Genomic DNA, 21188 nt, shown 5'->3' with positions numbered 1-21188 from the left:
CCCCTCCCACTCCCCTGCCAACAGTTACACCAAAAACCAATGTGCTTCTCTGGAACTTGCAGCTTCCTGACAAGTCCTTAGCATTCCCTTCTAATCCAATCAGAACCCTAACCTGCTTTCCTACGGACATTAAATTAGAGGACATCTCCCTGGAGGGTGTGATTTCTTTCTATCTCTGATTTCACTTGAGTCAAATACATAAACTAAAGGTCAGCAAAGTCTACGGGTTAATAATGTGGGGGGGGAACGATCCCTTCATTGGAGTGGTGTGGGTTTGTGAATCCATTCATTGCTTCCAGTTATCAAAGTTTTCCAATTATCAGGAAGCCAGAGAAGTAAGAGGAAAAGCTCCTAAACCAATGTGCAGAGTCCCCAGCCCCAAATCAATTGCACCCCGTTACTTAAACTCCTATCTGATTATAAGTAAGACCCACCCCCAACAATAACGACCACAATTCACATTTATGACTGGTGTGGTGCTGTAAGATAAGCACTGGACTGCTAACTGTAAGGTCGGAAGTTCAAACTCACCAGTCACTCCTTGGAAGCCCTACAGAGAGTCACTATAGGTCAGAACCAACTTCATGGCACTTACCACCAACAACAAAGACTGTGATACCCCCAAGGAAATGCTTCTCCCAGTTCCCAGTATTTAGCACTGACTTTGAAATACTACTGCATATTATACCAGAAGTGAGTGCTTTCAAAACAAACCACCCTAATTCTAAGCACACTTGAAAGATGTTTTGAGCAAGGAGGACACCTCTGCTTCTACAGGAACTTCAGCCAGGAAAGGAAACAGGCGTCAGAGCCAGCAGGGGTCTAGCATTGAGACGCCTGCCCTAATCCAGACCAGGAGGACCGCTTATCACTTCAGTATTAAGTGTTTTGTTAGACATTTTTTTTTTCCCCTGGCCTATTTTATTTATTTATTTTTCTTAGGCATTTGCCCCACCCAGAGATGCCCCCAAGTTTGTTAGGCTCCGGTAAATAGTTTCTTAAAAGGCAGACCTTGTTAAGGAGAACAGAAAGCTCTAGGCTTATTTCAAATGGATTTTTCTTTTTCCCCCTTTAATAAGTATTTCTAAACATAAAACTTTGGATTTTAAATTTTGGATCGTTTTGTGATTCCTTTTGCTATTTCTGTGACTGATTTTTATGATTAACTGATAACTTATGAATCCCTCTAAATTCATCTCAGCGTACAACACGTGCTTCTAGGATGGAAAACAAGGGTTCACTATCAGTGGATCTACTTGAGATAGCCAAAGATCAGTCAAGTGGTAAACTGGAGAGGGGTCACCTTTATTTCCTGTAAGACCAAAGGCTTTACAGTTTCAAGAGCTGAAATCTTCTGTGTTAAAAGAGAAGTGTACAACTCCGCTTGTCCCCATCTCAGGCAAGGTAAAAATGCCAGTACAGTTGCTGCTGGGCTGATTCTGGCTCATGGCTATCCCGTTTGTGTCAGGATAGGACTGTGCTTCAAAGAGTTTTCAATGGCGGCTTGTTTTTTGTTTGTTTGTTTTTGGGTCACCAGGCCTCTGGGTGTACTTGAATCTTCAAACTTTTGATTAGCAGCCAAGCACTCTGCACAACACAGAGACAAGTGGAAGTGGGGATTTCTAGAAAAAAAGAAACTACCTGAGGCCTTATTTATAGTTTCTAGAAGGAGGTCAAATGGTACAGACAATAAAATCGAACACATACCGTTGCTTATTTGGGGCTTAATATCTTCTATGTTCAAATCTTCTAAATCTAAGAAATTGTCTACCTAAAAAAAAAAAAAAAAGATGAACATCATTTTCATTAGACCTAACATCATTTTCCTAAGAACTAAAGGAGAAATGCACTGAAGGGTCAAAGAATCCATTCTTCTCACATCTTTGAATCTCAGTGCTCAATGTGTTCTTCCAGAGACATCTGGCAGAAGCAGAACATTTGGAAGCAGGCCTGGGTTTTGTGGGCACCACAGTAAAATCACTATTCTAAAAGGGGGGAAAAATAAATATTTGGAGATTTTTTTTGACAACAAACTTTGTTCCAGATTCTATCCCAGAGTATATACTACAACCATGATAGCACAAAATGGTGTTTCTGTTTCTTGATTTGCTTTTGTTTGTTTTAACTTTATGTTCTTAAGCAAATAGCAATGATGAGCATATTATCCTACCCAGTGCTGTCTTATAGCACTTGGACGAGTCAAAACCAAAGAAAGTGGGAGAGTGAAGTTCAAACAAAATCATCCTGCCCTAGCTAAGGGACAAGAGAGGTGAGCAGGGCAAAAAATCAAGTGTTTTCTCTTTCAAGCAAATAAAACTGAAAATTACTTCAAAGGTCAAAAGTAGAGCAAATGACCTTTACAGACACAATAGAAGCATTTTAATGAACACTATTCCATGTGGAATACTGCTTTTCACAGCAAGCTGACAATGAGACATTTTAGATTAACAAAATGGTAACATTCAGACATGAACTAATTCATCTCAGGTGAATATCAAAGAGTGGAAATAAGAGAATGACTTCACCACTGGTACCAACGAAATGAAGACGAGTAAAGGGCTAAAGTCAGATGCTTTTTATGTCCACAAACTGAATGAAACGTGTGCATGACAAATACCTTAAGCTCACCAAGTTAGATTTCTTCACTGAAATTCACAATAAGGCTGAGTCTTTCTCTAATTTGTCAGGCCAGACCATGAGTACTACATAGGATATTTCATAGAGTGGTGAGGGTGGTTATGTACTGTGGAGTCGGTTCTGACTCCTAAGGGCCCTATATAATAGGGTTTCCAAGGCTGTAAACCTTTACAGGCACAGAAATCCTCATCTTTCTCCCTTGGAGGGCCTGGTAGATTAGAACTTCTGACTTTGTGGTTAGCAGCCCAACTCATAACCCACTACGTTAACATAGCTGCTTGCTATATAGTGTGTTGTTGTTGTTGTTGTTAGGTGTTGTCGAGTCAGTTCCCACTCATAGGGTATCCGAGGAGTAGCTGGTGGGTTTGAACCTCCAACTTTGTGGTTAGCAGTCCAGTGCTTATCCTACAGTTTGGTAGCTGCCATTGCTTCAAAATACATAACTATCCTAATTTTTTGGCACCCCAGTAATGCATCTGCTTCCATGTGATAAATTTCAGTACCATAATTTGATAATCTGTTGTACTGTTGCTTCTCTTAACAGTGTTTGCTAATGGGAACTAAAGTCATAGTCTACCAAAGCATTCCTTCCATTTGTTAAACTTTGAGGGAAAAACAACCAAAACTCAGTCAAGCAAGGTTAGTTTCAGGGACTCAAGCACCTATTCAAAAATAAAAAAAGAAACCTGCTGAATTCTCTAACTACGTAGGAGAGACAGCAATGCAGAAACCTGCTGAATTCCCTAACTTTGTGTGAGAGAGAGCAATGCAAAAACCTGCTGAATTCTCTACCTTTGTAGGAGAGACAGCAATGCGTCCTGGAAGACAATGGACCTTTCCTGCCCGACTCAGATCACCTTGAAAAGAACTGTCAACTCTCCAATTTTCATTCATCACGATCTGAAAATACAGGGAAGGCATATTAATGGCAAAATGAAACAACCAAAAACTAAAAAGCTGATCTTGTAGTCCTTCCAACAAGAAAAAAATTTCCCCTTCCAATAACTAGCTATGCATGATGGACCCGATTCAATACGTTACAGCACTGGTCAGGGAATCAGTTTCAAGAAGGCTGGCCTCCACTCCTGTCCTCTACACTCATGCACAGGGTAACCTAGAATAGATTACCTAACCTCAGCTTTCCCAAGTATAAAATAAAACCTCCCCACTCACTAGACCACTTCCCAACCCGTTCCACTCCAATGTAACCTTGAAGGACAGTTTTCACGTGTTGATCAAATGTTTCATATGTAATACCTGCAATCTCCATGGCTACTGATTTCCAGTAATGAGTGAATCCCACAGGGAAGAAAAACCTCAAAAGTTCATGGATCACAACTATCTCAGTATGAGAAAGTTCTGGAAATAAAGAATGACAAATCTCTGGTATACATAAACACAATTCTAACAGAGATATGTGTTCCCTTGTATCAAATCATAATATCATAATAAAATTCTGTTCACAATATCAAAGGGAAGTTATGATGACGTAGAAAGCAGAAACTCATATGGCTAAGAAAATAGAGAAGCTTCCACTTGGATTCTTTGCTAATTAAAAATCATAACTAGATAGTCTTGAAAATTAGGAAGAGAACACCCAACCAAATTTAGTGACCAAATCTTGGAAAAACCAAGATGGAAGATTCTATTTGAAATCTGAGAGACATGAAGCTAGGCTAGGACTGGTTTTAAAAACAAAACAAAAAAAAAAAAGTATCATTTCACTCAAACACCAATCCCAAAAAAAATTTATTTAAAGGAAAATTGTTGAGAGAGAAATCATTTCAACAGTAATTTATAGATAGAAGATACTTTAGACTTTTAATGAAAACCAGCAGCTAATCAAGGTATTTTCATAAACGTTGGCTGTTGGAATCATGAAGGGGCTTCAAAAGTTGAAGGAAAATTCCATTATCTTTGAATTCCATGTTTCCATGAACTTTTGGATGCCCTGTCATATAATGATTTTCAGTCGCATGTCCCAATGGCACACTCCTAGAATTAGGAGTCTGAGTTACTGATTCAATAACTGCCCAATGTTTCTTGCACTGTTATGGTCTCTCTTTATTGTATTTTATTAAAATAAAATCCCAAGGCTCAGGAACTGAGGATGGCCAATTCTAAAATGTGACCTTCCCAAGAAGTAAGCCTTGAAGAAAACACTGGACTTGCCTGTAGCTGATGCCTCCTCCTTTCTCTCAAGGTAAAGTTTACAGCTGTTGGGGATACCCTGATTCAGTAACATTTACAGCGAGGGTTGAACAAGTTTTTGTTTCTTTCTTCCATATGATCAAAATACCTCTGTGCTTGAAAATGGAACACGTAGACTAACTGTTAGCTTTCACAAAATATATACAGACTCTGTTTACCCACATGCTCTTGAGGCAGATACACAGGGACTGCTGAAACTCTGTTTCCAGCTTACGCCTAAGTGATTAAATTCTGTTGTCTCTTCATTCCGTTTGGCTGAATTGGCTTGCGGTGCATCAGGCACAATGGCACATTCGGGTAACAATACAACACCATTTCTACAGATGTACTGTCTTATTACCTGTTCCTCTTCTGGACACTGTGATGAAGTACGACGAAAGATGGGTTTATTTCTAAGATGAAAGTCATTTGGTTCTGGTTTACAAGTAAATTTTACAGAGGCAAATACCTTTTCTGAAGAATCAGTTCCAAATGCTCTCTTTTGGGTTCCAATATCCACTGAAATGATAAAATTTACATAGTGTTAGAAAACATTCACCACACCCACGTTGGTTTAATTACTGAGAAATGTTCTTCCAAAAAATGAGTACCTTTCAAGGAACTCTAAAAACTTCCTGCTTGAAGCATTGCACCCTCTTAACTAAATAACTTTACTGTAGAACAAATAAAAAGTGAAATTTAAAAATTCCTAGAAATGATTGAGATCAAAAACACAACATACCAAAACCTTAGGGACACAGCAAAAGCAGTGCTGAGAGGAAAATTCATTGCACTAAAAGCATACATACAAAAAGAAGAAAGAACCAAAATCAACAAACTAACACAGTATCGCCAACAATTAGAAAAAGAACAGCCAAGTAAAGCCACAGCCACCAGAAGAAAAGAAATAATAAAGATTAGAGCAGAAATAAATAAGACAGAAAACAGAAAAACAATAGAGAAAAGCAACAAGATGAGACACTGGTTCTATGAAAAGATTAATAAAACTGACAAACCTCTGGCAAACCTAACAAAAGTAAAGAGGGAGAAGAAACAAATAACACGCATAAGAAATCCCATGGGAGACATTACAACAGAACTAATGGAAATAAAAAAGATAATAACAAAGTACTATGAAGAACTGTACTCCAACAAATTTGAAAATCTAGAGGAAATAGATGCATTTTTAGAAAAACACAACCTGCCTAAATAACTTTACTAAGTTATTTTTAGACAACCCTAGCAAGGTAAAACGATTTCATTTGACATTTAATAAACATTTGTTGAGTGCCTACTATGTGCCGAGCACTGTTCTCAGTCACTGCTGTATGGTCAATAACACATAATACAAATATTTGCCAGACTGACACTTTTAGGAGCAAATTATTACCGATCCCAGTTTTTTTTTCTAAATGTGAGGTTTTGATTTTTCCCTCCCTTATATGAAACATATCATGGCTCTAGAAAATTACAACGAGGCAAAAAAAGGTAAAATCTAAGTCACTTATCATCCTACAAGCCAGAAAAAAAATCACTACAAATTGTTTCAGTGACTTCCTACTCTATTTTTTATTCATCCATACATTTTTAGAAATCAAAATAGTATGGTATTGTATTTTGTTTCTTGTATTGTATTTCAACTTGATACTCAGTAATATTACTTTATTATGAAATTATAAAGTAAAACTTTCCATGTTAAACAATATTCTTCTATATCATTTTTAATTGTTCTATAAAATTCTACTATATAAATGACAGTTTATTCATCTAATCCTTTACTTTTTCTTGTTTAAAACTATAAATAATGAACACCCTCATACTAAATTTGTACGTATTCATATTGTCTCCTTAGGATAAGGAAAGAGTCTACAATTAAATAAACTAGAAGAAATTTGTATTTGATGCCAGTAACAGAAATGTAGAGTAAAACTCAATGGAGTAAGTTTGGTGATGAATGATGACTTTTGTTTTGACCATGTTGAATTTGAAGGATAAATGCTCCAGGGACAAACATCACAGACTTCAGAACTACTGGTAAAGATCCGGTAGTCAGTTACACTCAGCTGGTGAACTGATTTGTGATGGTTGTTACTGTTAGTTGCTGTTAAGTCCAATGCATCTCACGGCAACACCACATTACAGAGTAGAATTGCTTTTCCATAAGGTTTTCTTGACTGTGATATTAGTACAAGCATGTTGCCTGGTCTTTGTCTCTGCAGTACTGCAGGGTCGGTTTGCACCACCCATCTTTAGGTCGACAGTAGTAATAAGAGTTGACATTTACTTGGAGTCAGACACTTTTAGAAGCATCTCATGAATCATCTCATTAATAAAGCCTAACAATCCTAGAGACAGTTACTATTATCATTCCTACTGTGTTGTCATGTGCCAACCAAGTCCATTTTCAACTCATATCCACCCTATATGACAGAACAGAATTGGCCTACTGGATTTCCTAGTCTAGAGTCCTAGTGTGGCGCTGTAGGTTAATGTGCCAGACTGTAAAGCTGTTTGAACTGCAAGGTTGGCGGTTCAAGCTCACCAGGTGCTCCCCGGAAACCCTATCCAGGGTCGCTATGGGTCAGAACCAACTTGATGGCACTTAACAACAACAACAACAATCTTTACTGAAAGTTCTGGCAGAGTAGTGGTTACGAGTCGGGCTGCTAACCTCAAGGTCAACAGTTCCAAAGTACTAGCCATTCCACAGGACAAAGATGAAGCTTTCTGCTCCGTAAAGATTTATAGACTCGGACACCCTATGCAGGGTTGCCATGATTTGGAACCGACTCCACGACACATAACCACCAATTTTTAATGAAGAGTCCTGGTGTGGCACTGTAGGATAAGTCCTGGACTGCTAACCACAACTGGTGGTTCAAACCTACCAATCACTCCTTGGAAATCCTATACAGGGTCACTATGAGTTGGAAATGACTCGACAGCACTTAACAACGAATCTTTACTGGTACACATTGCCAGGTCCTTTCTCCTGAGAAGCTTCTGGTAGGTTAGAACTACCAACGAACCTGTGGTTATCAGTCAAGAACTTAATCACGAGAGACCAGGGTTCCTTCAGCCCCACTCTACAGATGAAGAAAGCAGTTAAGTAGCTTGTTCAAGGTTACACAGCCAGTAAACAGCAGAGTCAAAATGTGACCCAGCCTATCTGACTCTAGAACCCATGTTCCTAACTAGTGTGCTATGCCACCGAAAATAGTAGGATATATGAAAGGGAAAGATCCTAAGAGAAGTAGGGGGGTGGAAAAAAAAAAAGAATCAAGTCCAGAAAGAAGACAAAGAAAAAAGGCTTAGGATACAAGAAAGAACATGAGTGCAGAGCAGTTTTCAAAACGTCAACTTGTTTGCCATAAATGACGACAGCAAAATGAAAGGAATCAATCTGATGTCTTTGTTGTTAAGTACCCTTGAGTCAATTTTGGCTCACAGAAAACCCACGTGGCACAATGGTTCAGTGCTCAGCTACTAACTGAAATGTTGGCAGTTCAAACCCATCCAGTGGCTCCTCAGGAGAAATACCCACTGATCTACCTCCAGGATGGCCAATCTTCGTCTCTCAGACTTTGGACATATTGTCAGGAGGGACCAATCGCTGGAGAAGGATATCATGTTTGGTAAGGTGGCGAGTCAGAGAAAAAGAGGGAGAACCCCAGCGAGATGGACTGGCCAAGTGGCAGCATCAATGGGCTCAAGTGTGGCAACAATTGTGAGGTTGGCCTGGGACCAGGCAGTGTTTTGTTCTATTGTGCATAAAGTTGTTATGAGTCAGTACAAACTTAATGGCACCTAACAACAACTTCCCTAAAGATTACAGCCAAGAAAATCCTATGGGGCAGTTCTACTTTGTCGCATGGGGTCACTATTAGAAGAGTGATAAAAGGAATTCCAAGTAATAGAAAGCAAGTCATTGTTGAATCTACAGAATTTCAAAGATCATTTCTCTTCATTAATAATTGTATCTCCTAATGGCAAATCCTGTATAGTGGGAGAAGGATAGAAATGGATATGTTCCAAGGCTTGTCTAGTCAATGACTGGGGTTTGTCATATGTCTTCTAAATCCTAACTTTGATTAACGCAAAATCAAGTTAAGCAGCTACATTTTTTTTTTTAACCACAGTTATTTCTTGCCTAAAACTGTGCATTCTCAGCAGCTTTGTAGCACTGAAAAGAAAATTATTAAAAGAAAATGTTTGAAGATTAATCTACATGCAAGGCACACATCACACTTGCATGGTTAAAGCTGAAGACTACAAGAACATAGTATCTTTAAACAAATTCAGCCAAGTCTACTCCTAATTTAAAAGGAAACTAATTATTGGTTGACTTGCAGAAATCTTAATTCTAACAATGATGGGCTATTCAAAAGCAAACCAGGGATTCTGGCTGAATTTGTACCAGGTTGTGATCATTAGAACAAGATTCTCACTGATTTTGATGCCTTGTAATTGACATCCTTCTTAAAAAGGAAACATGGCCATTTTGCTGGGTTAGGCTACTTCATAACTGATTCAGTTAGAAGTCCATGGAGTCTAATACACAAAGCAATCCTTTTCATGGTAGAGTATAGTTCTAAATGGCAAAATACTACTTTCCATGGTAGAGGACAGTAAGAGATAAAGCAGAGTATCCAGCTTGCTGCATTCTGTGCTTGAACCTATCTTGTAGGGATGTCTGTTATTGTAGGTGCCATCGAGTTGGTACCAACTCATAGCAACCCTGTACACAACACAACTAAACACTGCCTGGTCCTGTGCCAACCTCACAATCACTGCTATGCTTGAGCCTATTCCTGCTGCCACTGTGCCAATCCATCTTGTTGAGGGTCTTCCTCTTTTTTTCCAACCCTCCACTCTACTAAACATGATATCCTTCTCCAGGGACTGGTCCCTGCTGATAATATGTCGGAAGTATGAAGTCTGGCCATCTTGGCTTCCAAGGAGCACTCTGGCTGTACTTCTTCCAACACAGATCTGTTGGTTCTTTTGGCAGCCCATGGCACTTTCAATATTCTCCTCCATCACCGTAACTCAAAAGTATCAATTCCTCTATGGTCTTCCTTATCCACTGTCCAAGTTTCACATGAATTGAGGTTATTGAAAATACCATGGCTTAGGTCAAGTGCACATAAATTCTCATACCGACAACTTTGCTCTTGAGCAGTTTAAATAGGTCTTGGGGAACTGATGTGCCTAATGTAATGTGTTGTTTGATTTATTGATTGCTGCTTCCATGAGTGTTGATGGTTGATCCAAGCAAAATAAAGCCTTTGACAACTTCAATCTTTTCTCCATTTATATGATGTTTATTGATCCAGAGATGAGGATTTTTGTTTTCTTTACATTGAGGTGCAAGCCATACTGAAGGTTGTGATCTTTGATATTCATCAGTAAGTACTTTATGTCCTCTTCATTTTCAGCAAGCAAGGTTTTATCATTAGCATATCTCAGGTTGTTAATGAATCTTCCTACAATCATGATGCCACATTTTTCTTCATATAATCCATCTTCTCTGATTATGTGCTTAGCATACAGATTGAATAAATATGGTGAAAGAAAAAACCCTGGCCCACACCTTTCCTAATTTTAAAACATTAAGTGTTCACTTGTCCTGTTTGAAGAACTGCCTCTTATTCTATGTACACATTCCTCATGAGCACAATTAAGTGTTCTGGAATATTCATTCTCTGCAACGTTATCTGTAACTTATCATGATCCACATAATCGAAAGCCTTTGCTTAATCAATAAGGTACAAGCAAATATCTTTCTGGTATTCTCTGCTCTCAGCCAAGATCCATCTGATGTCATCAATGACATCTCTCATTCCACGACATCTTCTAAATCCAGCTTGAACCTCTGGAAGTTCTTTGTCAATGTATGGTTGCAGCTGTTTTTTAATGATCTTTAGCAAAATTTTACTTGCATGAGATATTAATGATATTGTCCCGTGAATTCTGCATTCCATTGGGTCATCTCTGTTTAGTAGCGCCCTAAAGTCAGAAAGGATAAACACAAATACTGAAAATATCACTTTCTTTTTAAAAGAGTGGTACCCATAAATAAAGGCACCCTGGTAGTGTAGTAGATTACAAACTAGATTACGAACTACACGGTTAGTAATTTGAATCTACGAGTCACTCCCAGGAGAAAAATGAGTTTTCTGCTTCCGTAAAGATTTACAGTCTCAGAAACCCTACACAACAGGGTCTCTATGTGTCAGAATTGACTTGATGGCACTTAACAACAACATGATTCAGAACCAAGTCGATGGTACACTACCACCACCACCCATAAATAACAGAAGCGCAGCCCAGATTTCTACTACTGCCTTCTGCAGTAAGATCAGTTACTGCTAAGGAGCCATTACTATGAGAGGTGGGCCCTTCCTTCAGCCTCAATAAATCCCCTGAAGTAATTCTTGACTTCTCAACTCTCCAGTCACCTCCTCTCCTCCATGGGGGTAATCTCTATCCTTTCCCATCACTACCACCTGTAATCTTTAACTTCGGTTTCCTCTTCTCCTTAGGAAAATCTATGGCAAAAAGATTGCATGTGTTCACCAAATCTCATTTCATTTCCTCCTCCTGGGAACAGTAAAGGATTCTGTTTTCCAGTCTCACCTCTACTAGGTTGAGGTCTAAGTTCAGGCCAATGGACACAAGTAATAGATGCTATTTCTGTCTAGCCACAAAACTTCCCATACTGTTGTCCAACTTATCTGTGGAAGTCATGTGCATTAGGAGAGCACCATCACAAGCTGAATGCATCTTGGATCCCTATAAGTCACCACTTGGGAGAGGTGCAACCCAAATGTAATGAAAACAAAAGACAGCAGCATTAATAGGGATTCTTTATAAACTGGTGTTGCCCCACCTACTCACAATGTAGAAGGCAAGAAATCAGTTTCTATTGCTATTTCAGGGTTAACAAACAAGTTCATGGGAAATAGCCCAGTTTATCCTATTAGAAAACACAGTTCCTAAATCTCTCTTGCTACACCCCTGCCCCATTGCAAACAAACAGCCCCATTGAGATTTAGGTTTTTGGGTTTTCTTGGCACTTAATTATTAATTAGTAAGAAAACGAAAGTTTATAAAGAGTTCCTCCTACTGTTGTCTTTTGTTTTCATTACACCAGAGGTTTTCCAACTTTATCTAGCAATGACAACGTTTTGTAAATGAAAGCTTACATCAACCCCAATGTAAAAATAAAGTTCTTTTTTTTTCCACTTGCTCTACTCTTCATTTTCAACCATACACCTCTGAAAAAAAACACAATGAAAAATCTCTGTTCTCGAAAACCAAAACCAAAGACATTGCTGTTTAACCAATTCTGATTCGGTGACCCTATAGGCAGAGCAGAACTGCTCCAAACAGTTTCCAAGATGATAAAGCTTTCCAGAAGCAGATTACCACATCTTGCTCCTGTGTAGCGGCTGGCTGGTTCAAAATTCAAAACTTTTGGTTAGCAGCCAAGCGCTTAACCACTGTGCCACCAGGTTCCTCTCTGTTCCCCAAAGAGAAAAGATCAAGCTTCATTTCCAGGAAAGTAAGACTTAGGGTGTTTTATGTATTTCTTCAGAGGAGCTTGCTCCCCAGCTCTCTCTCCAGTCTCAAAATGAGCTGGTCACCATCTTCCCTTCTCTCCAAGGTCCATCTGCCATAACCATCTCTCAATTCTTCCCACCATTTGTCTCTTCTTTCCGATCTACTTCCACATGCTCTTGTTGTAATGTGCCATGGAGTCGGTTCCAACTCACAGCAACCCTGCATAGGGTTTCTGAGGCTGTAAATGTTTACAGGAGCATAAAGCCTCATCTTTCTCCCATGTAGCAACTGGTAGTTTTGAACTGCTGACCTTGAGGTTAGCCGCCCAGCTCGCAACCACTACACTAGCAAAACATGCTCTTGAATAAGGTCTATTTCCCTCCTGCACATCTTTTATGCCATGTAGCTCTCCTGCACTGCACTTACTTCTTGTTGCTGTTGTTGTTGTTGTTGTTGTTAGGTGCTATCAAGTCAGCCCCAACTCAAAGTGACCCTATGCACAACAGAATGGGGCACTGCCCAGTCCCATGCCAACCACACATTGCTTGCTAAGCCTGAGCCTATTGATGCTGCCACTGTGCCAACCCATCTCCTTGGGAGTCTTCTTCTCCCTGTCCTTAATTAATGTCTTCTCCTTCACAAAACTCTAAGTTACTTGAAGGCAGGGACCGTGTCCTTTTCTCCCTATTATAGATACTCAACATCTAGTATATGCATCACTTAAAGATTTGAATAAATGAAGACAGAAACTCCAGTGTGGAGTACCAGCCTTGGCTGCTGGGGGTGGAAGACACGAAGAAGTTGGGTAAGGTGAGGGACGATTTACTAAGAATGGAGCTGTGCTAACAAGCACTACAAAGGATCCGGCGAGAGAGAAAGAAATGTCTTAAGACTTAGACTTTCAACTTCTTCCTCTATTACAGCCACAAAGATGTCACGAATTAATCTTAGAACAAATATAAGCAGTTGTAGTGGAGCGGAACAAGACAGGCATAGAGTTTCTTAGAAACAAACGGAGTTATGTGAGAACCCAAAGGGTTCCTCAAACTGCATCCACGTTCAAAGGGAAGAAGGCTTACTGGGGCTACCCACCATCGCTCATTGCGCTGCTCTAATAGGAAGTGGAATCGTTTCAGTCCTTCCTGTTTCCCTTTGCTGTGGTTGTTGTTATTGTTGTTACTAAGTTGACTCCCACAAGTCCTGGTGACCCCATGTAGCACACAGCAGTTCTGTGTGATTCCCATGACGGGTTATGGATCAGACTACTGTGATACACAGGGTTTTCACTGGCTGATTCCAGAAGCAGATTCCCAGGCCTTTCTTCCTAGTCTGCCTTCGTTGGGAAGCTCTGATAATAGCTGTTCAGAATTACAGCAAAAATCAAGCCCTCATTGTTGGACAGATGGTGGCTGGCCAGGAACTGAATCTGGATCGCCCATATGTTGTTGTTGATAAGTGCTGTTGAGTTGATTCAGACCCATAGCGACCCTGTGTAGGGTTTCCAAAAAGCAGCTGGTGAGTTTGAACTGTCGACCTTGTGGTTCAAACCGACCCTGCAGTCCAGTGCTATATCCCACAGCATCATACCAAAACACCAGTAGGCACAGAAAGTAATCTGTCCTCTCTGTCTAATTGAGAGATCTTAAATCTACAATTGATGATTCAATCCTAAACCTTGAAGATAGTTTCACAGGAATATATAATGTTTTGAAAGACCCAAAACTACATTTAATAAAAGCTCTTGTTATTTAAAACAAAATAAGAACAACAACAAAACAGCAAATAATAAATCTCTTGGCAGAATGAGATAGGAAAAAATAGTCCAATATGAGAATGTCAAAATGGCAGATGTTGGCAGAGCCTAGAATCCGAAGCCTGATTAGAGGGCCAGCTGCTGCTTCCCAGAGCTACCCTGGTGTCAATCCAAATACGCCACCCAAGTGCTCGTCTCATCTTCTGTTTCTGTTTTTCATCAGAGTCCTTTTCCACCCTTTCATCTTATCCCTAATGTTTCTTGCTTTGAAATAAGTGTAAGACATAATGCACTTTAGAAATCTAACAGCAGTATTTCAGAGAACAAGTAGGTTACTGAGACCTGAAAGAACATTTCTTTGGGCATTTCTGAGTTAAAACTTCAATACGGATGAAACAAAAGTTTGTTCTAAAGGTTTCATCATTCTAAAGCAATGGAGTTTCAATTTCCTTTAGATGCCAAACAGACAAGCTCCCAACCCCATTGCCCTTGCACAGCCACCAGGACTGCTATAGGCTCTCATTTCAGGCTGAAGAAAAAGGCCATGCTTCTAGAAAAGGTGGAGCCCTTGACTCCTCCATAAATTAGACACTAATCGCATGTTGATTCCCTACTTTCGGATGAAAGTGATCACTTTCAGAGAACTCAGTTTTGAAAGAACTGTTATAAAAAATGCAAATTCATCCATAGACATGCCATACAAGTGTCACTGTGCTTAGAAGTGTTACCATACTGGATGGTCAAGTTTTCACAGATCAGCATGACTAACTCAGGATTCAACACCAAATCTTGCCAACAACCTTTGAGCATCTGTTCTTCAGCACAATGGTCAATAGTGATATAAATCAGAAACATGTTCTCTGTTGCAAAGAGATACTGAGCATATGGCTAGAAGGAAAGAAAAACTGTCGCTGAGGGTGGGGATGGGGGAGATTACAAAAAAGCTTTCTGCAATTAAGTAATATGCTTATAACAAGTTTGGGTACTTTGAAAGTCACAGGGTGATTTTCACATTCTACTCCTGGTTACAAATCGCGCTGTGAACCTCAAGGTCAGCAGTTCGAAACTACCAGGTGTTCCGCAGGAAAAAGATGAGGCTCTCTGCTCCCATAAAGATTTACAGCCTCAGAAACCCTGTACAGGGTCGCTATGAGTCAGAACCAACTCCACGGCATATAACAACACCAACAACTCCTAACCTACAACAATATTTCTCTGGGCAATAATGTTTGCTTCTGATTTGTCCAGCAGAACGACTTCACGCCTCTGCTTCTTGATCACATGATCTTTGGTATCTGGCCTTCCCTGGAGCGATAGTCGTTAGGATTAAATAAGCAATTTAAAAACCAATCAATCATAAATCAAAATAAGTCCACAGAAGCTAAATTCAGCAGACAAATGCTTTGTCTCATTTCCCTCTGCAGTGCTCTGAATTCCAACTGTTTTATGTTCTTCATTTGAAAGGGCACAGGGAGGAGAGGATTACCTCAGCCTGGCCAGTCTGGAATAATTGTACTTTCCCCAAGGCGGGATGATAATTGACTCATTATTCACAGCCGCAGCTCTCAACCTGCCAAGGCACAAATGCAAAACCCTGGCCTGGCAGAAAAAAATGTGTGTCCAAAGCCCTAGATGAGGGACACGGTAGTAGAAAGTAAGGATTTCTGAAGCATCCAGTGTTCAGTGTTCGTCACTGACAGAGAGAGTGGAGAGTGTCTGAAAGTTGGAAGAAATGCTGAGTTATAGGTGAGTGAGTTATGCAGCACTTCATTTCGAAATTACAGCCTCAGTATCAATTATATGCTGCAAGGTGACACAGATGGATAAGACCCAGGCCTGCCCTTACAAAGTTGACAAAGAAGTCAGACAAATACACAGAACACAAAAACAAATGACAATAATGGCAGGCAATTCAAAAAACCAAAAACCCATTGTCATCTAATCTATTCCAACTCAGTGCAATGCTACATAGGGTTTCTGAGACTACAAATCTTTACAGGAGCAGACAACCTCATCTTTCTACCACAATACAAGGGAGGTCCAAACTCAGAGAAGAGTAGAATCGCAATCCATGTGGGAGAATCACCTGGGAAGGGGACAGCTGAAATGTCAGCTGGGGAATCCTGTGAGGGGTCTCCCAGGTGAGACGCACAGGGCCTGAGGAGGAACAGCGGAGTAGTTCAGCTCGAGAGGACTTCATACTTAGTTATGACTGGAACTGGTAATATTTGGAGGGGCTTAGGAAAACACTTGTGCTTTCCTCAGGGGGTATGACTCACAACCAGAGCTTTGCTCAAAGAAGACGAAACGAATGGAGTGGACCCAGTGGGGAACAGAGCTTGAGGAGAACTATGCACTATATTAGATGACAGGCCATGGGAGCCAGGGGTATGGTGGCAGTACTGGTGGTGGTGGTGAGAGCTGAAGAGATCCCACTGGAACCTGTCCCATTCTTTACATATCATCTGGCATGTTTTAGGTGACTTTGTTTTTCACCACCTCTGAGATGGTGGAAGAAGGTAGCATGGCATGCCTGAGATCTGACAAGTGGGTGACAGTCTGGGGCAGAGACCACGTCATACCTTATATGGTGATTTTAACATATACCTAAGGTACAATTCCTAAGGAAAGATTCCATAAAGTAGAATGTACAAGGTGATTATTAAAAATAAATATATGATACTTTAGGACCTGGTAGCATGGTGAGCTACGCATTGGGCTTGCAACAGCAAGGTCAGCAGCTTAAGTCCACCAGCTACCCTGTGGGAGAACAATGAGGCTTTCTGCTCAGGTAAAGATGTACAGCCTCCGAATGCTACACAGGGGGTCTCGATGAGTCGGCACCGACTCGATGGCACACAGCAGCAGCAGTATACGGTACCTTTGTCAAACCACGCAGATACTTTTGCCTGATGATTCAGCATAGACATGTTATTTAATCCATCCACCAGAGGCCAGTGTAGGATTAGTCCCTGAGTTAGAGAGTTCCACTACACAATATACCCTCTGTAGCATGCATGCTACACAGTTACCTTTAACTACTTCCAGGAATGGAGTGTGAACAGCTAACACTGTAGAAAATATTCTACATTTTTGATATTGTGGAGTCAAGATTTCTTCAATATTTAATTTTGATATTCCTTTATTCACCAAAGATAGTCCTCCAATCGTAAAGCTTTTTTTTTTTTTTTCTTGAGAAAAATCTTTAAATCTGTACCAAGTACTTTTATGTATATTTCATCTGGTTCTCACCACAACTATATGAGACATACTGAACAAGCAGAATTCTTCCTGGTTTCTAGACTCAGAGCCAAGTCCATGGTCTCAAAACCAAACATACTGCCATTGAGTAGACTCCGAATCATAGCAACCCTATCTAATGTTTCCAAGACTATAAATCTTGATGAGAACAGACCGCCTCACCTTCTCCTGCAGAGCTGCTGGTGGGTGACCCACCGACCTTGCAGCTAACAGTCCCAATGCCTAAGCCACAGTGAGTGCCGCCAGGGTCTGCAGGTGCAGAGCGAGTAAATGTTGCCAGGTCTGTGGTCTCAAGGAACTAGTAAACACCTGGATTTGGACCCAAGTCCTCTGAATCCTAAACTGAGGCAGTGCCCTTCCATTATACTGGCCCCTCCCAGAGCAAAATGAGATCTACAAGGGCAGTTAGTAAAACATCCCTAAAACGGAATCTCTTCAACCTACAAGATTTTCTTTACCCAAGATCGTGCCCTCCTCCTGCCTACACAGATATATCTACTTAAGATAACCTCTTTTACACACAGAGGATGGAGAACATGAAAAGGAGCAGTTTTTCCCCCGTCCTTTACAAGTAAATAATTTTAGGAGTTTTAAAACTTTCCAATGGAGAGTAGACTCTGCTGCATAATTTGTATTAATGTAGGACTCCAACTCTGGCCCATGGGGCAGGAACAGACTTCGTTACATATGGCTTTCATGTTTTCTTATCTTCAGGAGACCTCTAGAACCTCAAGGAGCCCTGGTGGAGCTTTACTGAATGAACCACAAGATCAACAGTTCAAACCCAACAGTCACTCCACAAGAGAGAGATAAGGCTTTCAGGGCTGCTACTGGAACTGACTCAATGGCAGTGGATGTGGTTTGAGGGTTTTCTGGAGTCCTGGTATGATGCTGTAGGATACACACTGGACCACAAGGTTTGTTTGAACCAAAAGGTTGGCGGTTCAAACTCACCAGCCACTCTAGGAAACCCTATACAGGGTCACACTATGAGTCTAAACTGACTGAACAACACTTAACAACAACAATGAATCTCTAGGGTAAATCTCAGTTTAAAAGTTGGAAGTATCAAAGAAAAAGAAAAAATACAAGTCAGAAAAGCCATTCTTTTAATTGTCCTAACTGCATTTTTCTCACCTCACAGAGTACTTATTCAGTCTAAAACTGAAGTTCCTTCTCCTAAACCAAAGGCAATAGTCTGAACATTATTTTTTATCAGCAGTACAGCAGTTCAAACCCACCAGTCACTCCTCAGAAACCCTATACAGGTCGCTATAAATTGAAATCTACAAGATGGCACTTAACAACAACAACCACCTAATGAGTAATTAGTATTGCCTTACCAATTAACCACTAACTGTATCACTTGACAAACCAATAATCTAATGAGCAATTAATACTGCCTTACCAATCAACCTTGAACTATACAATCTAAACAACAGAGACTGCTAGTCTACCTCCGAAGTTCTGGTGTGGCATTGTGGGTTATCGTGCTAGACTGCAAGGTGGGTTTGAACCGCAAGATTGGCAGTTCAAGCTCACCAGTCACTCCTTGGAAACCCTATACAGGGTCACCATGAGTTGGAACCAACTCGATGGCACTTAAAAACAAAACAAAAAAAACTAACTTCACAAATCAAGAGCATACTGTTCCATATAAGCAGACAGCAATAAATAAGTACCACATGATGAATTCTTCCAGGGCAAGAACCCTGTCTCATGCATCTTTGTATTCCCAGATTCTAATTCAATGCCCAAAATATTATGGAAACACCGACAATATGGCAACGACCTCCACATTAGCAAGTACTAGACTGACACTATAAATAGGAGTAAACTCAATACCCAGAAATTAAATGACTGCTTACAAGTCATACAAAACATAATTTATGGAGAAGGAAAAAGATAAGAAAAAAAAAAAAAGGTACTCCTGTTATTGCTCTTGCTGTTTTTTGTTAAGTGCTATCGAGTCAGTTTCGAGTCATAGCAACCCTGTGCAGGGTCTCCAAAGAGTAGGTGGTAGGTTTGAAGAGGGGACCCTATGGTTCACAGTCCCCAGCGAGCGGATCCTGCAGTATCACACCAGGAGTCCACTCCATTTACAATTCCTACAAAATCTCCTGCAGAGGCAGGACCAGTCCAGAAAACTCAAGAAAGTGGTATCATGATCCCTGCGCTAAGAACCAATTCCAGTGTAATCTCATCTGGAATGAATCTGAGTCAGGGGGGGGGAAGACTAAATATATCAGACTATAAAGATTAGAGCAGAAATAAATGAAATAGAAAACAGAAAAGCAATAGACTAAGACAAGAAGCTGGTTCTTTGACAGGATTAATAACATTAACAGACCATTGGCAAAACAGAAGAAGGAGAAGACGCAAATGACACACATAAGCAGCCATATGAATGCCGGCCGTCACAACAAAACCAATGGAAATCAAACAACAGACTACTATTAAGACTTGTACTCCAACAAATGTGAAAATCTAGAGGAAAGGTTGTGGTTTGCTGTTCATATAAGCAAGTTTTGGTTTGTCTAAGATTAACTTTCCTGTTTGTAACCTTTGTGTTTAGTTGACCATTTCAAAGAAAATATTATTGTTCCATGGCTGAATGAACATTTAGCTAAAACCATCAGATTTGAATGCATGCCCATTCACTCGAATCAAAGGACACAGGCTTATGGCACCCCCTCAGCTTCAAATTAAATAATTTACCCTTTTCCTTGAAGTAACAATACATTTAAATGCATTTAAACAACCATGACTAATGACTGTCTCAAGTTAAAGAGAAATGCATACAAAACAAAGGTGCACCCACTTAATGATTAAATTGGCTATTTAAAAGTTGATAGTGACTCCTTGGCACTTTACAAAAACAACAAGAAACAGTCATCTTAAAAATTCATTTGGCTATTAGTAGTTCTCCGCCTATGTTTTGTAGAAGTTCAACATCCCATATGTCTAAAAATATTCCCTTCTCAGTGGCACTTCAGGATAATGCGCTGGACTGCCAAGTCAGTTTGAGTCACAAGATCGGAGGTTCAAACCCACCAGTTGCTCTTTGGAAAACCTATAGGGTTGCTATGAGTCGGAACCTACTTGACTGCACTTAATAACAACAACAACTATATATATGGGGTCATGGTGTGGTGCTGTAGGATAATGTTCTAAACTGTAAGTTCCAGCAGTTCAGACCCACCAGCCGCTCCTCGGAAACCCTATACGGGTCGCTATGAGTCATAAACAACTTGACAGCACGTACCAAGTATACATATACATATGTTGTTGTTGCTAAGTGCTATTGAGTTGATTCCGACCATAGCGACCCTGCATAGGGGTTCCAAGGAGCATCTGGTGAGCTTGAACCGCAGACCTTGCAGTTCAAACAGCTTTGCAGTCTGACGCATTAACCCACAGCGCCACACCAGGACTCCACATTCTAGATAGACTAGATAGATAGATAGATAGATAGATAGATAGATAGATAGATAGTGAGTCCTGGTGTGGCACTGTGGGTTAATGTGCCAAACTGCAAAGCCGTTTGAACCTTAAGGTTATCATATACCAATAAGTGTGTGGACCAATTCCATTCTTTTTTTAATTCCATTTTTCCATGAACTTTTTGGAGCCATCTTGTATTATGTGTACATTTAAGTTGTTGTTAAGTGCCATTGAGTCCGTTCTAACACATAGTGACCCTGTATTGCGGTTCAAACCAACTTATCTGTCCAATGCTTATCCTACAGTGCCACACCTGGGTTCATATATATATATATAT

At 40.2% G+C, this 21188-nt stretch overlaps 1 protein-coding gene across 1 annotated transcript in view; it reads right to left on the bottom strand.

Annotated features, from left to right (window-relative positions):
* LOC102841736 (chromosome unknown open reading frame, human C11orf74) overlaps window positions 1-21188 on the bottom strand; it is a 50566-nt gene that overhangs the window by 18001 nt on the left and 11377 nt on the right. Inside the window, exons 2-5 of the mRNA XM_006864915.1 lie at window positions 5189-5346; window positions 3472-3537; window positions 2618-2623; window positions 1708-1771 (exon numbers count right to left, since the gene is read on the bottom strand). Coding sequence (XP_006864977.1) covers window positions 1708-1771; window positions 2618-2623; window positions 3472-3537; window positions 5189-5346 — 294 coding nt within the window. The remainder of the gene's footprint in view (window positions 1-1707; window positions 1772-2617; window positions 2624-3471; window positions 3538-5188; window positions 5347-21188) is intronic.

Source organism: Chrysochloris asiatica, unplaced genomic scaffold, assembly GCF_000296735.1.
Source record: "Chrysochloris asiatica unplaced genomic scaffold, ChrAsi1.0 scaffold00072, whole genome shotgun sequence".
Lineage (NCBI taxonomy): Eukaryota > Metazoa > Chordata > Mammalia > Afrosoricida > Chrysochloridae > Chrysochloris > Chrysochloris asiatica.
Note: the sequence above shows the minus strand (reverse complement) of the source record. Positions and strands in the feature narration are given on the sequence as shown.